This window comes from Geospiza fortis, unplaced genomic scaffold (assembly GCF_000277835.1).
Source record: "Geospiza fortis unplaced genomic scaffold, GeoFor_1.0 scaffold896, whole genome shotgun sequence".
Taxonomy (NCBI): Eukaryota; Metazoa; Chordata; class Aves; order Passeriformes; family Thraupidae; genus Geospiza; species Geospiza fortis.
Genome location: NW_005054556.1, coordinates 123,151 through 139,230, shown reverse-complemented (window position 1 = coordinate 139,230; position 16,080 = coordinate 123,151). Strand labels below are relative to the sequence as shown.

The 16,080-nt window shown below is 40.6% G+C and overlaps 1 protein-coding gene across 6 annotated transcripts in view; it reads left to right on the top strand.

The window, feature by feature from the left end:
• The first annotated feature begins 290 nt into the window (after positions 1-290).
• The window catches only part of CAMK2D (calcium/calmodulin dependent protein kinase II delta), a 119,706-nt gene continuing 103,916 nt past the window's right edge, over positions 291-16,080 (top strand). For all 6 annotated transcript variants that reach the window (XM_031064093.1, XM_031064090.1, XM_031064095.1 and 3 more), the window contains exon 1: positions 291-379. In XM_031064093.1, the coding sequence (XP_030919953.1) occupies positions 313-379 (67 nt within the window). In that variant the 5' untranslated portion in view covers positions 291-312. The remainder of the gene's footprint in view (positions 380-16,080) is intronic.

Below are 16,080 nucleotides of genomic sequence, written 5' to 3'. Positions count from 1 at the left end.
CACCGCCGCCCTGTGTCCCCCCGCGGCGCGCCGGCGTGGACACAGTGAAAACCCGCCCGCCCTCCGCCCCAGCTAGCGGGATTGGTCACACGGCTTCTACCCCGCGGAGTTCACTGTTCAGCTGAATAAAATCAATGCTGACCGTCCCTGACAGAAAACCAGAAAATCCCTTTTTTTTTTTTTCTTATTCTGCCGACATCACACCCCTCCGTGCTGCCCGTTAGCTGGTAATGGCAGTGGAGTGTTTCAGTTGGACTGACACTTTGCCCGGTTTTGGTTTCCAGAGGGGCGTTCTCCGTCGTGAGGAGGTGTATGAAAATCACCACAGGACAAGAGTACGCTGCCAAAATTATCAACACCAAAAAGCTTTCAGCTAGGGGTGGGTATATTTTAATCTGGTGTTTGTGGTGCCTCCTCCCTGTTTCTTGTGTTCATGTGCTAAGCATTAGGAAATGATAAAAATAGCTGAATATCTTAACAGATTTTTTAATACAATTTTAATTATTATTTCCTGGGTTTGAATTTTTTCCCTTGATGTCTGATTTTTTTTCCCGTGTTAAATGTTTCATGGATTGACTGCATGGGAGTCAGAGGTTGCTGTAAATCAAGAATAGATGTTCAAAAACTAAAATCTAACATAATGTAGTCTCTTCAGTTTTTAATATAAATAATTTGAGTCAGAAGCATTTTGCAAGTTTTTTTTTTTCTGGGAGGATAGTCAATAATAAGTTTCCATTACAGATTTTATTTTAAACATTTACAGCTTCACTGACTTCTGTGTTCCCATTGCATTTAAACATGAACATTAGGGCCTATCCGACTATGAGTGAATGAGGAAAAATGTATTTTTACCTCAGATTAAACTTTTTTGTGAGAAGCAAATTACGATGAGGAAGAAAAAAACGTGGGTTTTGAGCTAACTTTTGTGGAGAAAGTCCCCGTGATGAAGTGGTGAGGAGTGTTACTGTTCCAAGGCTGCTGCACAGCTTGTTTCTGCCTTGCCTCTGATGTGCGTTTCCAGCAGCTTGTCAGCAGCAGCGGCCGGGTTGTTATGATACATTGTAGGTAAATATACACACGGTGTGGGCTGTTGTTGTGGAAAGGGAGTCTTAGCGGTGCTGTGTCAATTGCTCGTTAATTCCCAGCTGGAGTGCCTGTGTCCGGGACTCGGGGATTAGGGATCACTCGCCCTTATCGTTTTCTTTGGTTTTATGGGAATTTGCGAGGAACACAGCAGTGAATAAGTAAACAGTGCCAGAGCCAGAAGGTGCTTGTGGCTGTTCTGCTTCTGGCCCACCGGAATCACTGCAGGTCCGAGGTGGCCTCAGTGTTTAACATAAGACATTGTTTAGGACCATATGGCAAGTTCTGATAACATGCTTCTCTCTGATAATGATCTTTCAATGGTTGTTACTTGTGGTTGGTGAAAGTTGTGTGAAAATTTACTTTTCTCTGAGTTTAACTCTTTTCACTCTTACTGCAAAATTACTTTTCCTTTATGTTTGAAAGGTTACTTTAATTTAATTTTTTTGTACAGTTACAGATTTGAAGGTAGGTTAAGCAATTTATAATACTTGAGATAAATATTTTCACAAGTTTGCTTTAAACAGATTTTTTTTATTATTATTTAGCACAAAAATGTGATCTGTTGAATGTTGATGCTTAAAATGAAACAGCGCACTTGGTATGATTTCATAGATCTGAGTAATTTTCAATGTGAGAAGCCATAACAAGGTCATCATCTGGTTACTGGTAACAGGTGGGGAATAGGTGCCAGTAACCAGGTTACCAATATGTCATGGGTTGTGTGTGTGATGGGGTAAATCCTGGAATGCTAGGCTAAATGAGGAAAAAGTGTGTTTATAATTACTCAGCATTTGCATTGCACTGTATTTCAAGCTGTAATTTTTGTACTTTGTTCATGAAGGAGCAGGCTGGTCCTTGATGTGCTCTGTTAAGGAATGGAGGCACATTTGGGAGAATTTAGCTCAGAAAAAGGATTGAGGCCAGTTTGATACAGATTTTTCTGTGGGTTCAACGTGTAAGGGAAAGGGTTACACTTCAGAGCTGAGCTGTGGAGTATCTTTGGGAATCAGAACAGGCACGGTGCCTGTCCATGAATGCAGGGAGTGCCTTTCCATCTCTGTTTTCAGACATCCCAAAAATAATTGCAGTTTTTTACTTGCTGGGCTGGTTTTTGTGGAGGTTGTTTTGGGTTTTAGCACTTGGAAATCTACTAAGTAGTTTCTGAAGAGCAAGCTTCTTGGAGAAATCTTTAGAATCTTCTGAGGCAATTTTTTAATGGTAGAAAGGTGCACTTGAACGGCACTTGTGGTGCAAAAAAACTAAACCTGAAAAAGCCTCAAACTGTGATTCTTTCTCCTGGTTGCTATTGGGGATGGAGTTTAATAATAAAGTGCTGCTTTTAGATCTAAGTTTTGTTCTACTCCATCTGAACTGCTGCATGAGGAGGTAGCAGTTCACTTCTGTGTGTCACACCTACTGAAATACCCATTCCAGTGTAAATCATTGGGGCAGCTTCATCTGGGAGCTGAATTAAGGGGAAATGTGTCCTCTTGGCTTGGAAATGTGTTCCTTGTCTGAGACTTGCTTCCCTTCAAATCTTTTAAACAAAATGTTGTATTGGGGCCTTTTTGCTTCCCACGCTGGACGAGAGCAGTTTCAGTGTATGCTATGGAGGAGTCAAGACTTTCAAGACTAAATGAAACTTCCTTAAAGTAGTTTTGAAATTAGAATTTATTTAAGTGGCTTCAGCCCAGTCAGAGCAGTAGTTATCTTCCCCTCTTCATCTCAGCCATAAATGTTATTGGAGATTTTTCCAAATTCTTACTTTGGCAGTCTTTCTAAATCTGATCTGGTCCCCAGCTAATGCCAGCAAAGGTGTGTTCCCGTCAGTTTCCTTGTGTAGTTACAGGGAAATTTCAGGCAAATTGCCTTTGTGCAGAGGCATGGGCCTTGGCTGGAATTTGGAGGGGACAAAGAAGCTGTGCCCCCCTGTTCTAGCACAGGGAACCGTGGTGGTTTCAGGTTGATGGTCAGTTCCTTACAGAATTCCAATTCCATGTTTTTCTGATTTTAGTAGTAGAAGTAATAAACATTTGCAGTTTGAATCAATTTCAGTATAGCAAAAATCCTTTTACTTGTTATAATTACATATATTCTGTTTTTAAAGTCTTCCTAAGGTCTCTTCAGAGTTTTGATCTTAGTGTTTTCTAAGTCTAAACTGCTTGAATATTCACAGCTGGTTTTGTATCAGTAGGTTATGTTCTTGCACAAGATGATTATGCTGCTGATTGGAAAAAAGGAAAGCATAGAAAGGTGTGTTACCCTGTAGGTGCACAGCTTGTGGTAATTGGGAGTGGGGCTGGAGCCTCATCCCCAATGAGCTGCAGCTGTGCCAGGCAGGTGAGCAGCACTGAGGGTAACGAGCCATGGAGTGCCCAGGGGCACTGACCAATTGCCCAGGGGAGCAGAGGGCACACAGGTGCCCTGCATCAACATGAGGGCATAAAAGGCTGGGCTGTGGAACAAGAGGGGCAGATCCTTGCAGCCTTCTGAGGTGATGTGATGTTGCTGTGTATGAGCAGCCCTGAAGCCTTCTGATGGGGTGTGGTGTTACTCTCTATGGGGTGAAGCCTTTTAATGAGGTGTGGTGTTACTCTCTATGGGGCGAAGCCTTCTCATACTGTATGGTGATGCTCTGTGTTTTGTGGCCCTCTCGACTGTGGCACATTCTGTGGCATTATTCTTCTAAAATTAACTTCAGCGATGAACAGGCACACAGGAAACCAAGAATAAAGTGGAGAATATGTGTTGGCTGGTTCTGGGCTCTGTATGGTTTCGTTTGATGAAGTCTTTGGGATTTCCTTACCCTTCAGTAAGGGCTTGGGCTTGTCTGTGTTGTTTTTCATGTGTAGAAAGTCATGCAGATAAAAGTGAACCACTGTGAAATGACTTTACTTTTCCCTCTTCTCTTCCAAATACCAAAAAATGAGCAGATTATCTGTTTTGTTTTGCCGTTATCTGTATGTCTTTTTCCTTCTCTTTTGAGAGTCATCTAGCTTTGATCCAAATTGATTTCACAAAAACAGACTCATTTTCTTAGTAGGTTTAGCTCTCATTTTCTGTCTTCCGAAAAAAGAATAGGTAAGAGGTTGCTTTTCTGCTCATACTTGAAAAGGTATAGATAGATTGATAGATTTTCACTGGGTGTATGTATTGTCAGTAACTCCTACTGATGGTTTCCAGTGCCTTGGGTGCAATGTGGTGGTGTCTGTGGGAGGAGGAGGGGGATGTCCCAGTCCCTGCTCTTTTCTGGGGAGCTGGTGTCAGAAGCTGGGCACACCTCTGCCAGCTCTTGGGCTGCTGCAGCAGGACTACCAGTGCTTTGTTTATGAGCATATGTGCTACAAGGAGTAACGTGAGAGTCAGCTGGAGCTTATTGCGGCTCCCTGAAAAGCTCTCCTGAGCTTTCAGGGAGCAGACATTCCTTTAGCTTCAAGCCTTGGAGGTGTGTTGCTGGATATTTATCTTCCTTCTTAGTGGGAAATTTCCCAAATGTTTTTCAGTATTTCTACTGTTCTTTCCTGGGAGCTCGTGCCTGCAGGTGCACGGCGCGGCCAGAGGGGCTGGAGCAGCGCTCACCTGCAGCCAGCTCCGATGGGTGTGGAGGCTGCAAACCCCGCCCCTGGGAACAGCGTTCTGTGCGGCGTCGAGTAATTGGGGTGTGGGAAGAGTGCTTCGGCCTCTAAAGCTCTCCAAGTAGGGCACCTCATGATCCCTCAAGTGATTTAGAGTACATTAGGGGCATGAATGAAATGGGAAGCGTACATAAGGTAGTGTTGTTCAGCCCAGCTTTTTGTGACACGGGGATAAACGTTTTTGATGTGTCACTAGACTAACGTTTCCTTTAGTCAGGTAGCTTGTGTCAATCCATGCCAGATGTTACACAGGAAGGCAAGCTCTATTAAGACTTCCAGTGCTCCCTAGGAGGAGAAAATAATTCTTTCTAATCTAGCTCAAGATGTTAATCTCTGAAGCACACATTTACCTGTGCCAGTTTATTACAACACATGTATTTTTAAAGCTAAATTCTGTTCTTACGCTCATGTGACATGACTCCCACACAGACAGGACTGTCCTTCAGGGCGTTTGGTTGTCAGTGAGGCGGATTCTGTTTTTGTGAGGACAAGATTTAACCTTGGGATTTTAGTGGTTTTCTTCCATGTCTTGCTGTAGTCTTGTTTCTCTGGTTAATTACTTGTCATTAAGAGTGGTTTAAAACTGTTTTTCTCTAATATGTGAGAAGGCTCACCTGCTAACATGTAGTCACTCTTTTTAACATTTGTGGTCAATGTTTGTGTTCAGTTTAGTCATGGCATTCTTTTCAGTTTGACATCAGTTGTAACACAACACAGTCATTTGAATGTTTATCTGCAAGTATTTGTTTAATTGCAAATTACTGTAATTTAGCAGGCTACTGGTTCTGTTGAAATTGACTCTATTCAGACAGCTCAGGCTAACAGGGAGAGAAGAGCATTATAAAAAAAACCTTTTGGTTAGGTGCTCTATTTTTGTGAAGGTTTGGAGCTTTTAATTCTGTTTTGTTGTTAGCATTTACTCTGTTTTGGTGTTCGTGAAGATCTGAAAAGCTTTCAAATAGCACTGAGAATAAGGACTTTGAAACTCTGTGATTGTGTGTTGGTTGGTAGTAATTGATTCTTACAGTTAAGCTAGATTTGAAATGAAATGTCCTGGCAGTTCATAGTTAAATTATTCATAACAAATGCTGTGTTGATTTCAATAATGTCACTTCTGGAGTTTTTGCAAGAGTCATTTACTCTCTCCATTGTGACCAGAGTTTCTCTTAGAAAGGCATGGAGAGTAAAAAGGTGTTTGCATCATCTGTCAGCTCAGTTTCAGCAAGCTCCTTAGGGGAAGAGAGGGAAATGCATATGAAAGGGGATTATTAGGGACTTCTTTGGCTGCTGGTCTCCAGCCATCTTCTGTCAGAAGGTACACATTATGGCACTGATTCATGCTCTTGTACTGTGTGTTCTCTTCCTGCAAAGTGGAGACTTCACTGCACGCTTGGACAGCTCCACTTGGGGAATTGCTGCTGTTGGGAGAGAAGGGAGAACTTAAGATGCAGGGGAGAATACAAACAGAATACCTTTGTGAGCTTCCACATCCTGATACTGGAATAGGGATGTGTGCTGTTCCTCCTGGTCTGAGAGAGAATGTTTTGCTATGTTCACATGGTACTTCTGAATGAAAGGTTTGGGTCAAATACAAAAATCAGGAAACTAACACAGTGGTCAATACTTTGCATTTATTGTAGATTGGTTCTGTTTGTTTGCACGTACATAGAAAAACATTGTTTTGGGGGAAACTACAGGCCAGCTCAGATGTTTGTGACTTGGATCTGACCTCATTGACAGCCAAGTAGAAATACACTTGTTCCTGGAAGGACTGAGAATCAGGCACAGACCAACCTCCCAGAAATCCAATTTCAAGCCCTCACTAAACAGTGAAACTGAAATGTGAAAATCCTGCCATATGTAGGCATGTATTGATCCAAATGCTGAACATGAATGCACCGTCTCAGGTTGTGACTGGGGTATGTGAAGCCATCTCTGCTATGTTTATTCACACTTCTATTGATTTCACAGTCTGGTTTGAATCTATTTTTTTTTTCAAGGAATTAAGGAATGTCTGATCTCAGAGTCTGGAATAAAAGTCAGTGAAATATTTTGATTTGCAAATGTCTTTACTGCCAAAATAGTGCTTTTTGTGTGTCTGTCCTTCATTTGACCTTCTAAAAAATGTAGGCCAGGGTGTTTGATATGTCCAGCTTCCTCCTTCATGCACATATATTGCACATTTGTCAAATGCTTCGTGAGGGTATTGTGGGGGTTTGGGAGATGATGGGAGAAACGTAACTGCCTCTGTGCTTGGAAAAAGGTTACTAGAGAGTAAAACCCTAACTTAACGGTGGCAATTCCTCTATTTAATTCCTTATTAAAAATAATTGTGCTTTGAAATTGAAGAAACATCTGCTCTGTTGTGGAGAGGCACAGGAGTCCAATCTGTCTGTTTATTCCTTGGATGTATTGAGCGTGTGTACATCTTGCAGTGCATGTTTGTGCAAACTCCTCATCCCTTTAATCCTTGTATTATAAGAAATGTCCTGTGTGTGGTATCAGAGAGGGTGGAGAGTTTGTGTGACATGGGCTTGGTGTTTGCTTCCAGGCACACAGTTGTGCTGTTACCCAGTGTTGTTTTCTAGATTGTTGTCAGCTTGTTCTGAAATTCATTGGAGTTGTTTGGATCAGAGAACTCAGCTTTGCAGCCCTGATAATTTCTGTGGCATCTGATCAGAAGCTGCTGGGTGAATTCTGCTGTACTGAGGGTTTACCTAATTCCTCTTGAATCTGTCCTTTTAGATGCCACTGGACAAAAGCAGGAGCTGTCAGAAAAGCCTGGGAGTGGCAACTTTTGCAAATTTGCATGGGTGTCTTATCCCTGATGGAGCTTCTTTTCTGATCTGGGGCTTCTTTAGTGGGGATTGAGAAGTGTAAATGGTGCTACAGCATATATTTGTTTTTTCTAATTAGGTTTTTCAGTCTAGAAAATGATAATAATGTGCTGAGCAAACTATTACAGAGATGTTTGTGCAGTTATTGGTTTAAATGGGTTGTATTTGGCAGAAAGGAACTTTGCCTACCTGGTAGCTTGAGGGAGCTTCTGTTACGTGCATTCCTGACCTTTTGTCAATACTTTCAAAGTATTTCACAGCAAAATTTGAGTGTTTAATGCAGGCTTAATTAAAAAAAAAGCCAACCCAAACCTCCTAAAAGTATCAAAGTAGATTTTAATAATTAGAAATGTGATGCTGTGGATATTTGCTGGTGGAGGGTGAAGCATTTTATCTTGTGGTGAGAGGCTTTTAAAATTTTTTTACCAGTAACAAAGAATTTATCACTGCTAAATGTATAAAGTTAAAATCCTGGTGATGCTTTCCCAGAGAGCTGTCTGGCATCCATAAAGCCAGAATTAATTTAAGTTTGGCAGTCACTTTCAACTTGAATGTAGAGTGTGCTTGTATATGTTCACAGCTGGTTGTGGGCTTTGTCTTGCTCAGTTACAGCCAAATCAGTCATTTTGGCCTGTTTTGGGGACAGTCTTTCCCATTATCCTACACGTGCTCTAGGGAGTTGGTTTTTTACTGTGCAGCAGTTTTGACTCTGCCATTTGCTGCCCAAAAATATCAGCCTTGAAGCTGATATTTGTGGGCAGCAATTTACTGCCTGTGTTTTCAGAACTTTGTTCCTGATTTAAGTGTAGTTGGGAACTGCTTACTTGTAAGTTTTCCGCAATGTGGATGCAAGTGTTGCAGCAACAGTCACGTTGCATATTCATGTAGCTGCACAAACAGATGGGGTTCCTACATAAAATCCATATTTGACAAACTGATGGGATTTGCCAAGGCTTAGCTTTCTTTTAAATTATAACCTCTTGGAGAGATAGGTTCATGATTTAGTGAGTCAAGAGAGGCCTTCAGGTTATTTGTATTGCATAGCAGTTCTCAACCTACTGCTTAGGTGTGATTTAGGTTTGGGAGACTTCTGCAAGAATGGTTTTAATGGGCTACTGCTCATTAGAATAAGTACTTGCCAAATTCAGAGATTTCTCTTGAAACCTTATTCTTTTGGGTGATGTAACTCATATCCTGCAGAAAGTGAAGATGTATAAGCAGTTATAATATGCTGTAATAACCTGGACAGACTGCTGCTGCTGTGGTGCTGCCTTGCAGGGAGCATTTTGTGCTGTAGGGCAGATGACCTTTGCCTTCCCTCAGGGCAGCTCCAGGTGCTGCTGAACTTTTGGTAGTAAAACACACTTGGAGACCTGCTTTACGCCTTTCTTTTAGAGAAAGATGTCACTAACATTGTGTCTCCAAGATGCAAGTAAAGATCAGTGCAGAAACCTTCCAAAACTACTTTTTTCCCATTATTTATTAAATGGTGTAGTTACAAAATTGCAAAGCTTGTCTTGATGCTTTTTATACTGAGTCTGCTGCTTCTAAAATAAATCCCCCTTGGGTATACGGTAGCTTCCTACTCCTTGCATTGCACAGCATGGACAGCTAGGAATTTGTGATTAGGATTGCACTAAGAAGTGCTCATGGGACTAAATGCCTTGCTGGTCATGGCATAAAACCCCTTCTTTTTCAGGAATTTTTAGTATCACTGCTGCAACTGGGGGACAGGAAAAAACAGGTTTTCTGTCACGTTTTTGTACCTTTTCATGGTACTTTGATGATTTTCATCATTAATACTCAGTAAACTTCTGCAGGTGGAAAACCTTTTGAGGTTCTCCCTCTTTAAGTCAGAGCCTCCTGCTCGTCTGTTAACGTGGGAGAAGTGTAAGATTTATAGGGAGGTGTGTACTGGTGCTGGATGGAAGAACTCCCAAAGCCCAGTGACATCTCTTTTATACCTGTAGCACTCCATGGTCTTTCATGGCCATTGCATGTCTGGGGGGAAGGAAGAGGAAGAAGAGGCTCCTGGTTCAGTGCTCTGTGTGTGTGCATGTGCACATGTGAGATGCAGAAGATCTGGCAGAGCCTGTGTGTGCCCAGCCAGCTTGTTTGCTGTGGGAAAGTGATTAATGCTAAATGATCTATTAACTTAGAGTCACTTAACTTGTAATGAGGGCAGGAATTGGTGTCTTTATTTATTTGGAGTTTTTATTTATTTGTGTTAAACATGATTTGTCTCTCTAAATGAAGTAATAAATTGCTTTTATTGCCATGTTAATCAAAACATGTAATGAGATGAATTTTCCCAGAACAGAAGTTGCTTATGTGTGGTCCATCCCCTCTGCTCGGAGCTGTGTTTGGCGTCACAGATGTTTTGGGGACCAGATCGGTGACACAGCTCATGGTGGGACACTCAGTATCTCAGAGATGCTTTGAGGAAACTCAAAAGAAGAGGACAAGGACTCACAGATTATGTATATTTCAAACCTCTAATAGGTGCAGATTTTTTAAAGTTTCAAAGTAATGGAATTTAATGCATTTTTCAAAATAGTTATTGTTTGGTCATAGTGTGTTCTTGTAGCTGTGTAAATTTCACAGCTGTTACATCCCAACATTTAGATCCTGAAAGTGCAAAATATTTGGAAAAAAATGGGTGGTTTTGTCCTTTAAATAGTATTGATTCACCTCCATCACCTTGAAATGGGGTTGATTACTCTGTTGCCATCTCACTTCTTGCTTAGGTAATTTCAGGGATAAGGATTGCTCCTCTACCAAAATTTAAAGGAAAGTCAAGTTCAGAGTCATATTTTGGCTGTCAGTGGTCTGGTCTTTGTTACATGAAACAAGAAAACCAGGTCTAGTGAAACTGAACCTTTCCACTTCCAAATCACCTTTATCGGCTGTCGGACTTCTGCAGGGTAAGAGAACATCTGAGCATTTAGCACCTGGAGCTGACCTTCAGTGAAAATTGGGAAATGAAATTCAAGTGCATTTGAGGTAAAGTTGAGTCCTTTAACAGAATAAATATGATTCAGTAATCAAGAAAATTAACTGGGGAGGTGAATGGGTTGGTTATTATTGCTTTATTGAAGACAGAATTGTGTTGCCCTCTTTTACTTCAAAGACTTTTCTGATTTACAGCCCAGATTTAGTCATGGACAGTGTTTGTTGTCTGTGCCTGGGCTGTCCTTCAGAGAAGGCTTCATCTTTCATCAGTGTATTTATCAAGGACAGTCTTATTCTGATTATTTTGTGTAACAGCCATCTTCCCTTAGCTTCCTCCTGTATGACAGACTTGCCATTGTTATGGCCATTCTTCTTATGCATCCTACAAGCTAATTTACATATTTATATGTGGATGTTTGGAGTGGGGAATTGGAATTGACCAGAAAAAAAACACAAGGAGAGGTTGTCTGAGCATCTTTAGTATCACTCGTGTCTTTATGGGAGGGTCTTGCCTGGTGAATTCCAGTGCTTATTTACAGATTGATTTGGCTGGCTCTGAGGCTGGTAATGAAGGAACTCATTTAGTAATTTCACTTGAACTTTGCCATTCATCACTAGGTGTCCTGTCACCTCTTTTACCAATTTCAAAGCTAGTTGGTAATCTTCATTTTTATTCATTCCCAGTTGCTTCATTTTCTTTGTTTTTCCTAAACATTGGAGCCTTGCTGGAGGCTTTGATCCCTGTCTGGAACAATTCCTTGGAGTGCTGTTTCAGAGGACTTGCTGTACCCAAGCAGTAACTGATATGCAAAGATGTGGGTAGCTGCAGGATTTTTGGGAGTTTCTCAGATAGTGCATATTGAGACCTAAGTCCAAACCCATTTCTTTCCATCACAGGGATGTTGTGCAGTTCTTGACACAGGAGCTTTCTATAGCGTGCTGTTTCTGTCGCCTCTGTGCAAGGTCGAGTGGAAACTGCTGTGAAAATAGCTCCATGAAACAAAGCTAAATTAGGAATAGTTTCTGTTGAGTGTTGACTTGTCCCTGCAACCACAGATGCTCATCTAGTCAACAAAATGGCTAAAGAAACAGAAAATTGTACAAGTGCACTAGGAGCAGCCTAGTTCATTGTTTAAAGTTCTATTGATTCACACACTAAATAAACTGAAACACTTTGAAAATGTTACTAATTGTTGTTGACTGGTTCAGTCAATAAGATAGTGTGGAAAAATGCTTAACCAGCTCAATGGAGTTTTGAGGGTTTTCCCCAATTGCTTTGCATGACCTTTTTTTTAAATTTTATTTTTAAATCGTAGAGGTCCTTTTTCTTCATGTTTGTCAAACTGCAGCCTACAGGCAGCTCGTGTTCCATAGAGCTGTGATAGTGGACAGAAGCAGCAGAAGCTTCCTGAGCAGGGAAAATGCATGAGCTCCCAGTACCCTGAGCTGTGCTTTGTGTTTGTAGTTTTGTGAGGGAACTGTGGCAGGTACCAGTGGCTGTGCTGGTGGGAGGGGCTGTGTAAGAGCACTCAGATGCTGCCTGGCCCAGGTTTGAAGTCTTGAACATGGGGATTGTGCTTTGGGCTTTTTTCAACAAAAAAATTCATTCTAATGATATCAAGTCTCTGCAATCTGACCTTGAAAATGAGGTGATTTTACATAAACCAGCGGTGCTTGGGTATTGAGCAATAACATAAATGTGACAAGTAACATGCTGAGCTATGCCAACAGGTATGAGTACTCATGAGATCAGCATCTGGGTTTGCATCTGTCAGGTTTTCTTTCCTATGCAGAGAATAGACATTTTCATTGAAAATTACATAAAGTAGGTTTTGAATTAAAATTTTTTATTAATAGTAAGCAGAAAAGTTCCACATAAAAGGCACATGCTTTGCCTGTTTGGCATAAATTTTTTTTTCAAGTTTGAGAAGTGTTTTGATAAATATGGAAGATATGTATTCAAATTAAAGGAGTATTAAGTTCCTTGCTCTTGTAAATATTTTGGTTGATTGACTGATTTAATTTTTTAAAGGGCAAGCATGTCCCTTGATGTTGATTTTATTGAATCTCAATAATGAAAAACTGATGCTACAACAGAACAACAAAAAAAAACTCCCATTATTTTTAGTGAAGTGTTTGGTTGAGTTTCTCCCTGCGCTGTGTCTGACTTCAGTCATCCTCAGGGAAGAAGGAAAGATCTCCACAAGGAGAGCAGTTTTCCCTTGTAGGACATGTTACAGAAGTTAGTTTTACAGAAGGGGGAAAAAAAAAGCTAACAGCTTGTTTGCAGTATTGAAATCCACAGTGGAGGTGTGAAACACATCTGTGCTAACTCAGAATTAGCACTGCCTCAGTCAGTAAATAACAGAATTCTGCAGTCATACCAAGTTAATACTTACATTGTCAGACTTAAACAGCAAACATCAGTGGAACTAGATGGATATTCCTGACATCTCTTTAATGTTCATCAGACCATGCAAGTTCTAGATAAAAAATGAGATTATGGGAATGAAAACAGAACCATATACCTAATGCTGCAGTGGCATTCCTCTCAAATCTTAGTAACGTGACACATCTCAAATACCTCAAATTCACCTGCCTGCATCTGTATTTCATAGCACAGAGTTAATGAATCATCTCAAAGGTGATTGGAAAAGCATTTTTTCAATTTCCTCTAAATTATGTTATGTAAATTCAGTGTCAGAATGACATATACAACACTTACCTGAATTACCTGTAGTGGCTCCAAAATAAGAGGTCAAAACTCAAATAATTGTCTTACTAAGCAGAGATTATCAGCTCCTTTGGCAATGTTACTACTAATATGAGCCACAATTTTTCGATGATACTGTGATATGTAGCTGTATCAAATTATCACTGTGAGTTTTGGGTACTCACAGGCCAAATCTGCTTCCGGACTCGCATGCTCAGATGCACAGAAGACAGGAGTTTGCATATGATGTTTATGTTCTTGAAGGATTCCCTGCCCTTCCATGTTCTTTAAAAATGGATTTATTCTTTGCTGTGCAGGTAGACTTGGTCTGAAAGCCTCTGTAGAGGATGTTTAAGCTCATGTGCTTTATTTTGCAACACTGAGTGGGCAATAATTTTGTTCCACTGCCATAACCTGATCATGTTTAGTGTGGTACCGGTATCCTCAGCAGCTTCAGGTGATATAGTAGAGGATATGGATGATGTCCATGTCTGTGCCATTCGTGTACCCTTCTCATGTGCACTTTCCCCACCAATTTTGCTGAGCTGTTCAAGAGCTCCTGCTTTGAGAACTGTTGTTCTCAGTCTGATACTTGAGAAGGTTTATAAAGTAGACATCTGAGTGGCGTGTGTAGGTTTGTTGGGTTTGTTTTGTTTTGGTGGATTTTGTCTGTTTCTCTTTTGCAATTGCTACATCCCGTCTCTGAGATGGGGTCTCCCTGACCTCATTACAAGGTAATCTATTTTAAACTCTGTGTCTTTTATGTTGTCCCTTTTGCTTGTTTTTCTTTTCTGTGGTATGCGAATACTCAGTGTAAAAAAAGTTCTTGTAGTTAGTTAAAAAGTTAGAAAATCCTCTTTTAAAATGCATACTGTTTTGAATTGAATGTGTTTAGATTTGGATGTATTCAATTGTGGCATATATTTTAACCAAAGTATTTTAAGTGTTTAAGCAATTCTTGAAGGTCACTCACTTTCATGCTAACATTTACCCCCTCCTACCAGAAATCCATTCTGCTTCAGTTTTAGTTCAGCTTCCTGGATTTCAGTTATAACCTATCTATGATAATGTTAAAATAGTATGTGGGACATCAGCTGGGGTCTCTTGATGTAACAGAGGCTCCTTGTCTGAGCATGGACTCCCTGCCAGGTAGAGAAGAGGAGAAAAAGAAGCGTTGGCACGGCGCAGAGAGTTTCATGGGTACCAAGAGAGGAGAATTCATGTTTATTTTAAAGCCTGAGAAACTGGAAGGTCAAAAAACCTGATTATCTTATGGGGAAAGTGTGATGGCTTTTTAACCTGGTTTTTGTTAGTAGTTTTGCCTTATCAAGAAATGAAAATATTATCCTGGCATCCTATTATCCTGTCCCTCTAGCATAAGAGCTGAAGAAAAAGGGTTTGCTGCTAAGAGAATATTCAGTAGTAAACTATGAGGTGTAGCTTGGTCTTGCATCGAGATATCAAGCAGAGTAAGACTTTGCAGTACGGTGAACTTCTAATTGCCTGTTTACAAGGATACATTTACCTTATGAGTGTGGGAAGATTCTCCATATTTTCGTAGGACTTTTCATAGAACAGCTCAATAAAATGCTCTGCCACTGCTGCAGCCTGCTTCTCATTAAATACATTGATATTCTGTGGGGGATTGTTGAGTGACAAGCATCGCAAATGTGCCTGAAGTTTTCCTTAATGACTAAGCTTTATTGCCTAATATAAAAATGAGCGGCTGCGCAGGAGTGAGCAATGTTGTCAAACCTGTCATCAAGTTCTCTGAGTTGGTTTGAGTGCTTGTAATGTTCTTCCTTTAATTGACTTGGAAATTGGCAAAGGTTGCTTATAAAAGGGGAAAAGCAATTTTTAAAGACAGTGGGAAAGTTTAGCTTTATAGTTAACTGTGTAAAGGCCTCAATAATTAGCTGTGCTTATATTGCCTGCTTTCATCAGCTTGCATTTTTTATCTTTTATTTTGAGTAGGATGAAATAACTTATTGAAGAATTTGCAGCCCTTTGCCAGCATTTGTAGGTTGAACAAAAAAAAAAGTTAAATTTTTTTTTTTTTTTGTTGGGTGTGCATTTGTTGTCATTACCTGAATGTCACCGGTTTTCCTACCCTTACTGCTAAAGAGGTCAAAAATGAAAGTTTTCAGTGTTTTCAGAAATGACACGTCATGGTAACAGTTTGGTGATAGCAGATTGAAAATGACAAATAATTCAGAAGCTGTAGTTACATCTTCTTCTGCTGCAGAGGTGGTAGTTAAAAAGCTGCAGAGTGCACAGCTTGGTAAGAACTGCTTTGAATGCCCTCATGATCATCCATAGCAAAACCCTGTGAAGCTTTGGGAGCACGACAAGGTGGGGATCTGAGAAGAATCCACAATGAACTCTCCTTTATCTGATCTTTATATTTTAAGCCTCAGCCTAATCCCCTGTGTCTGTCAGAGCCAAAGATAGGGTAGTAGTTGTGTCCTGGGGTGACAGATCTCTGCTGCGTTTGTCACCAGTGTCATGACCAACCTTTGTTTTGTACCCTTGTGTGATCAGAATGAGACCAAATTCCTCCTCTGAACTGTGTTTTTCTGATTCGCCATCTCAGCAGCATTAACTTTAAAGAATAGCTTGGGAAACTGTTGGATTGGTACAACTGCACTGTCAAGGACCAATGGGGAGGCTGTGCTATCGGAATGGCAGGTGCCTCTTGCACCCTCTGCCAAAGAAATTGCAACAAAAGACCAAGAGTTTCCTTCAACTTTGCATTTCTTTTTTCCAAAATAGCATATTATGTTTTTCACTCTTGTATACTTCTGCTGTGACTCCCCTTGAAAAACAGGAGCTAAATCAGGAGCCAAAGAATTGCCCC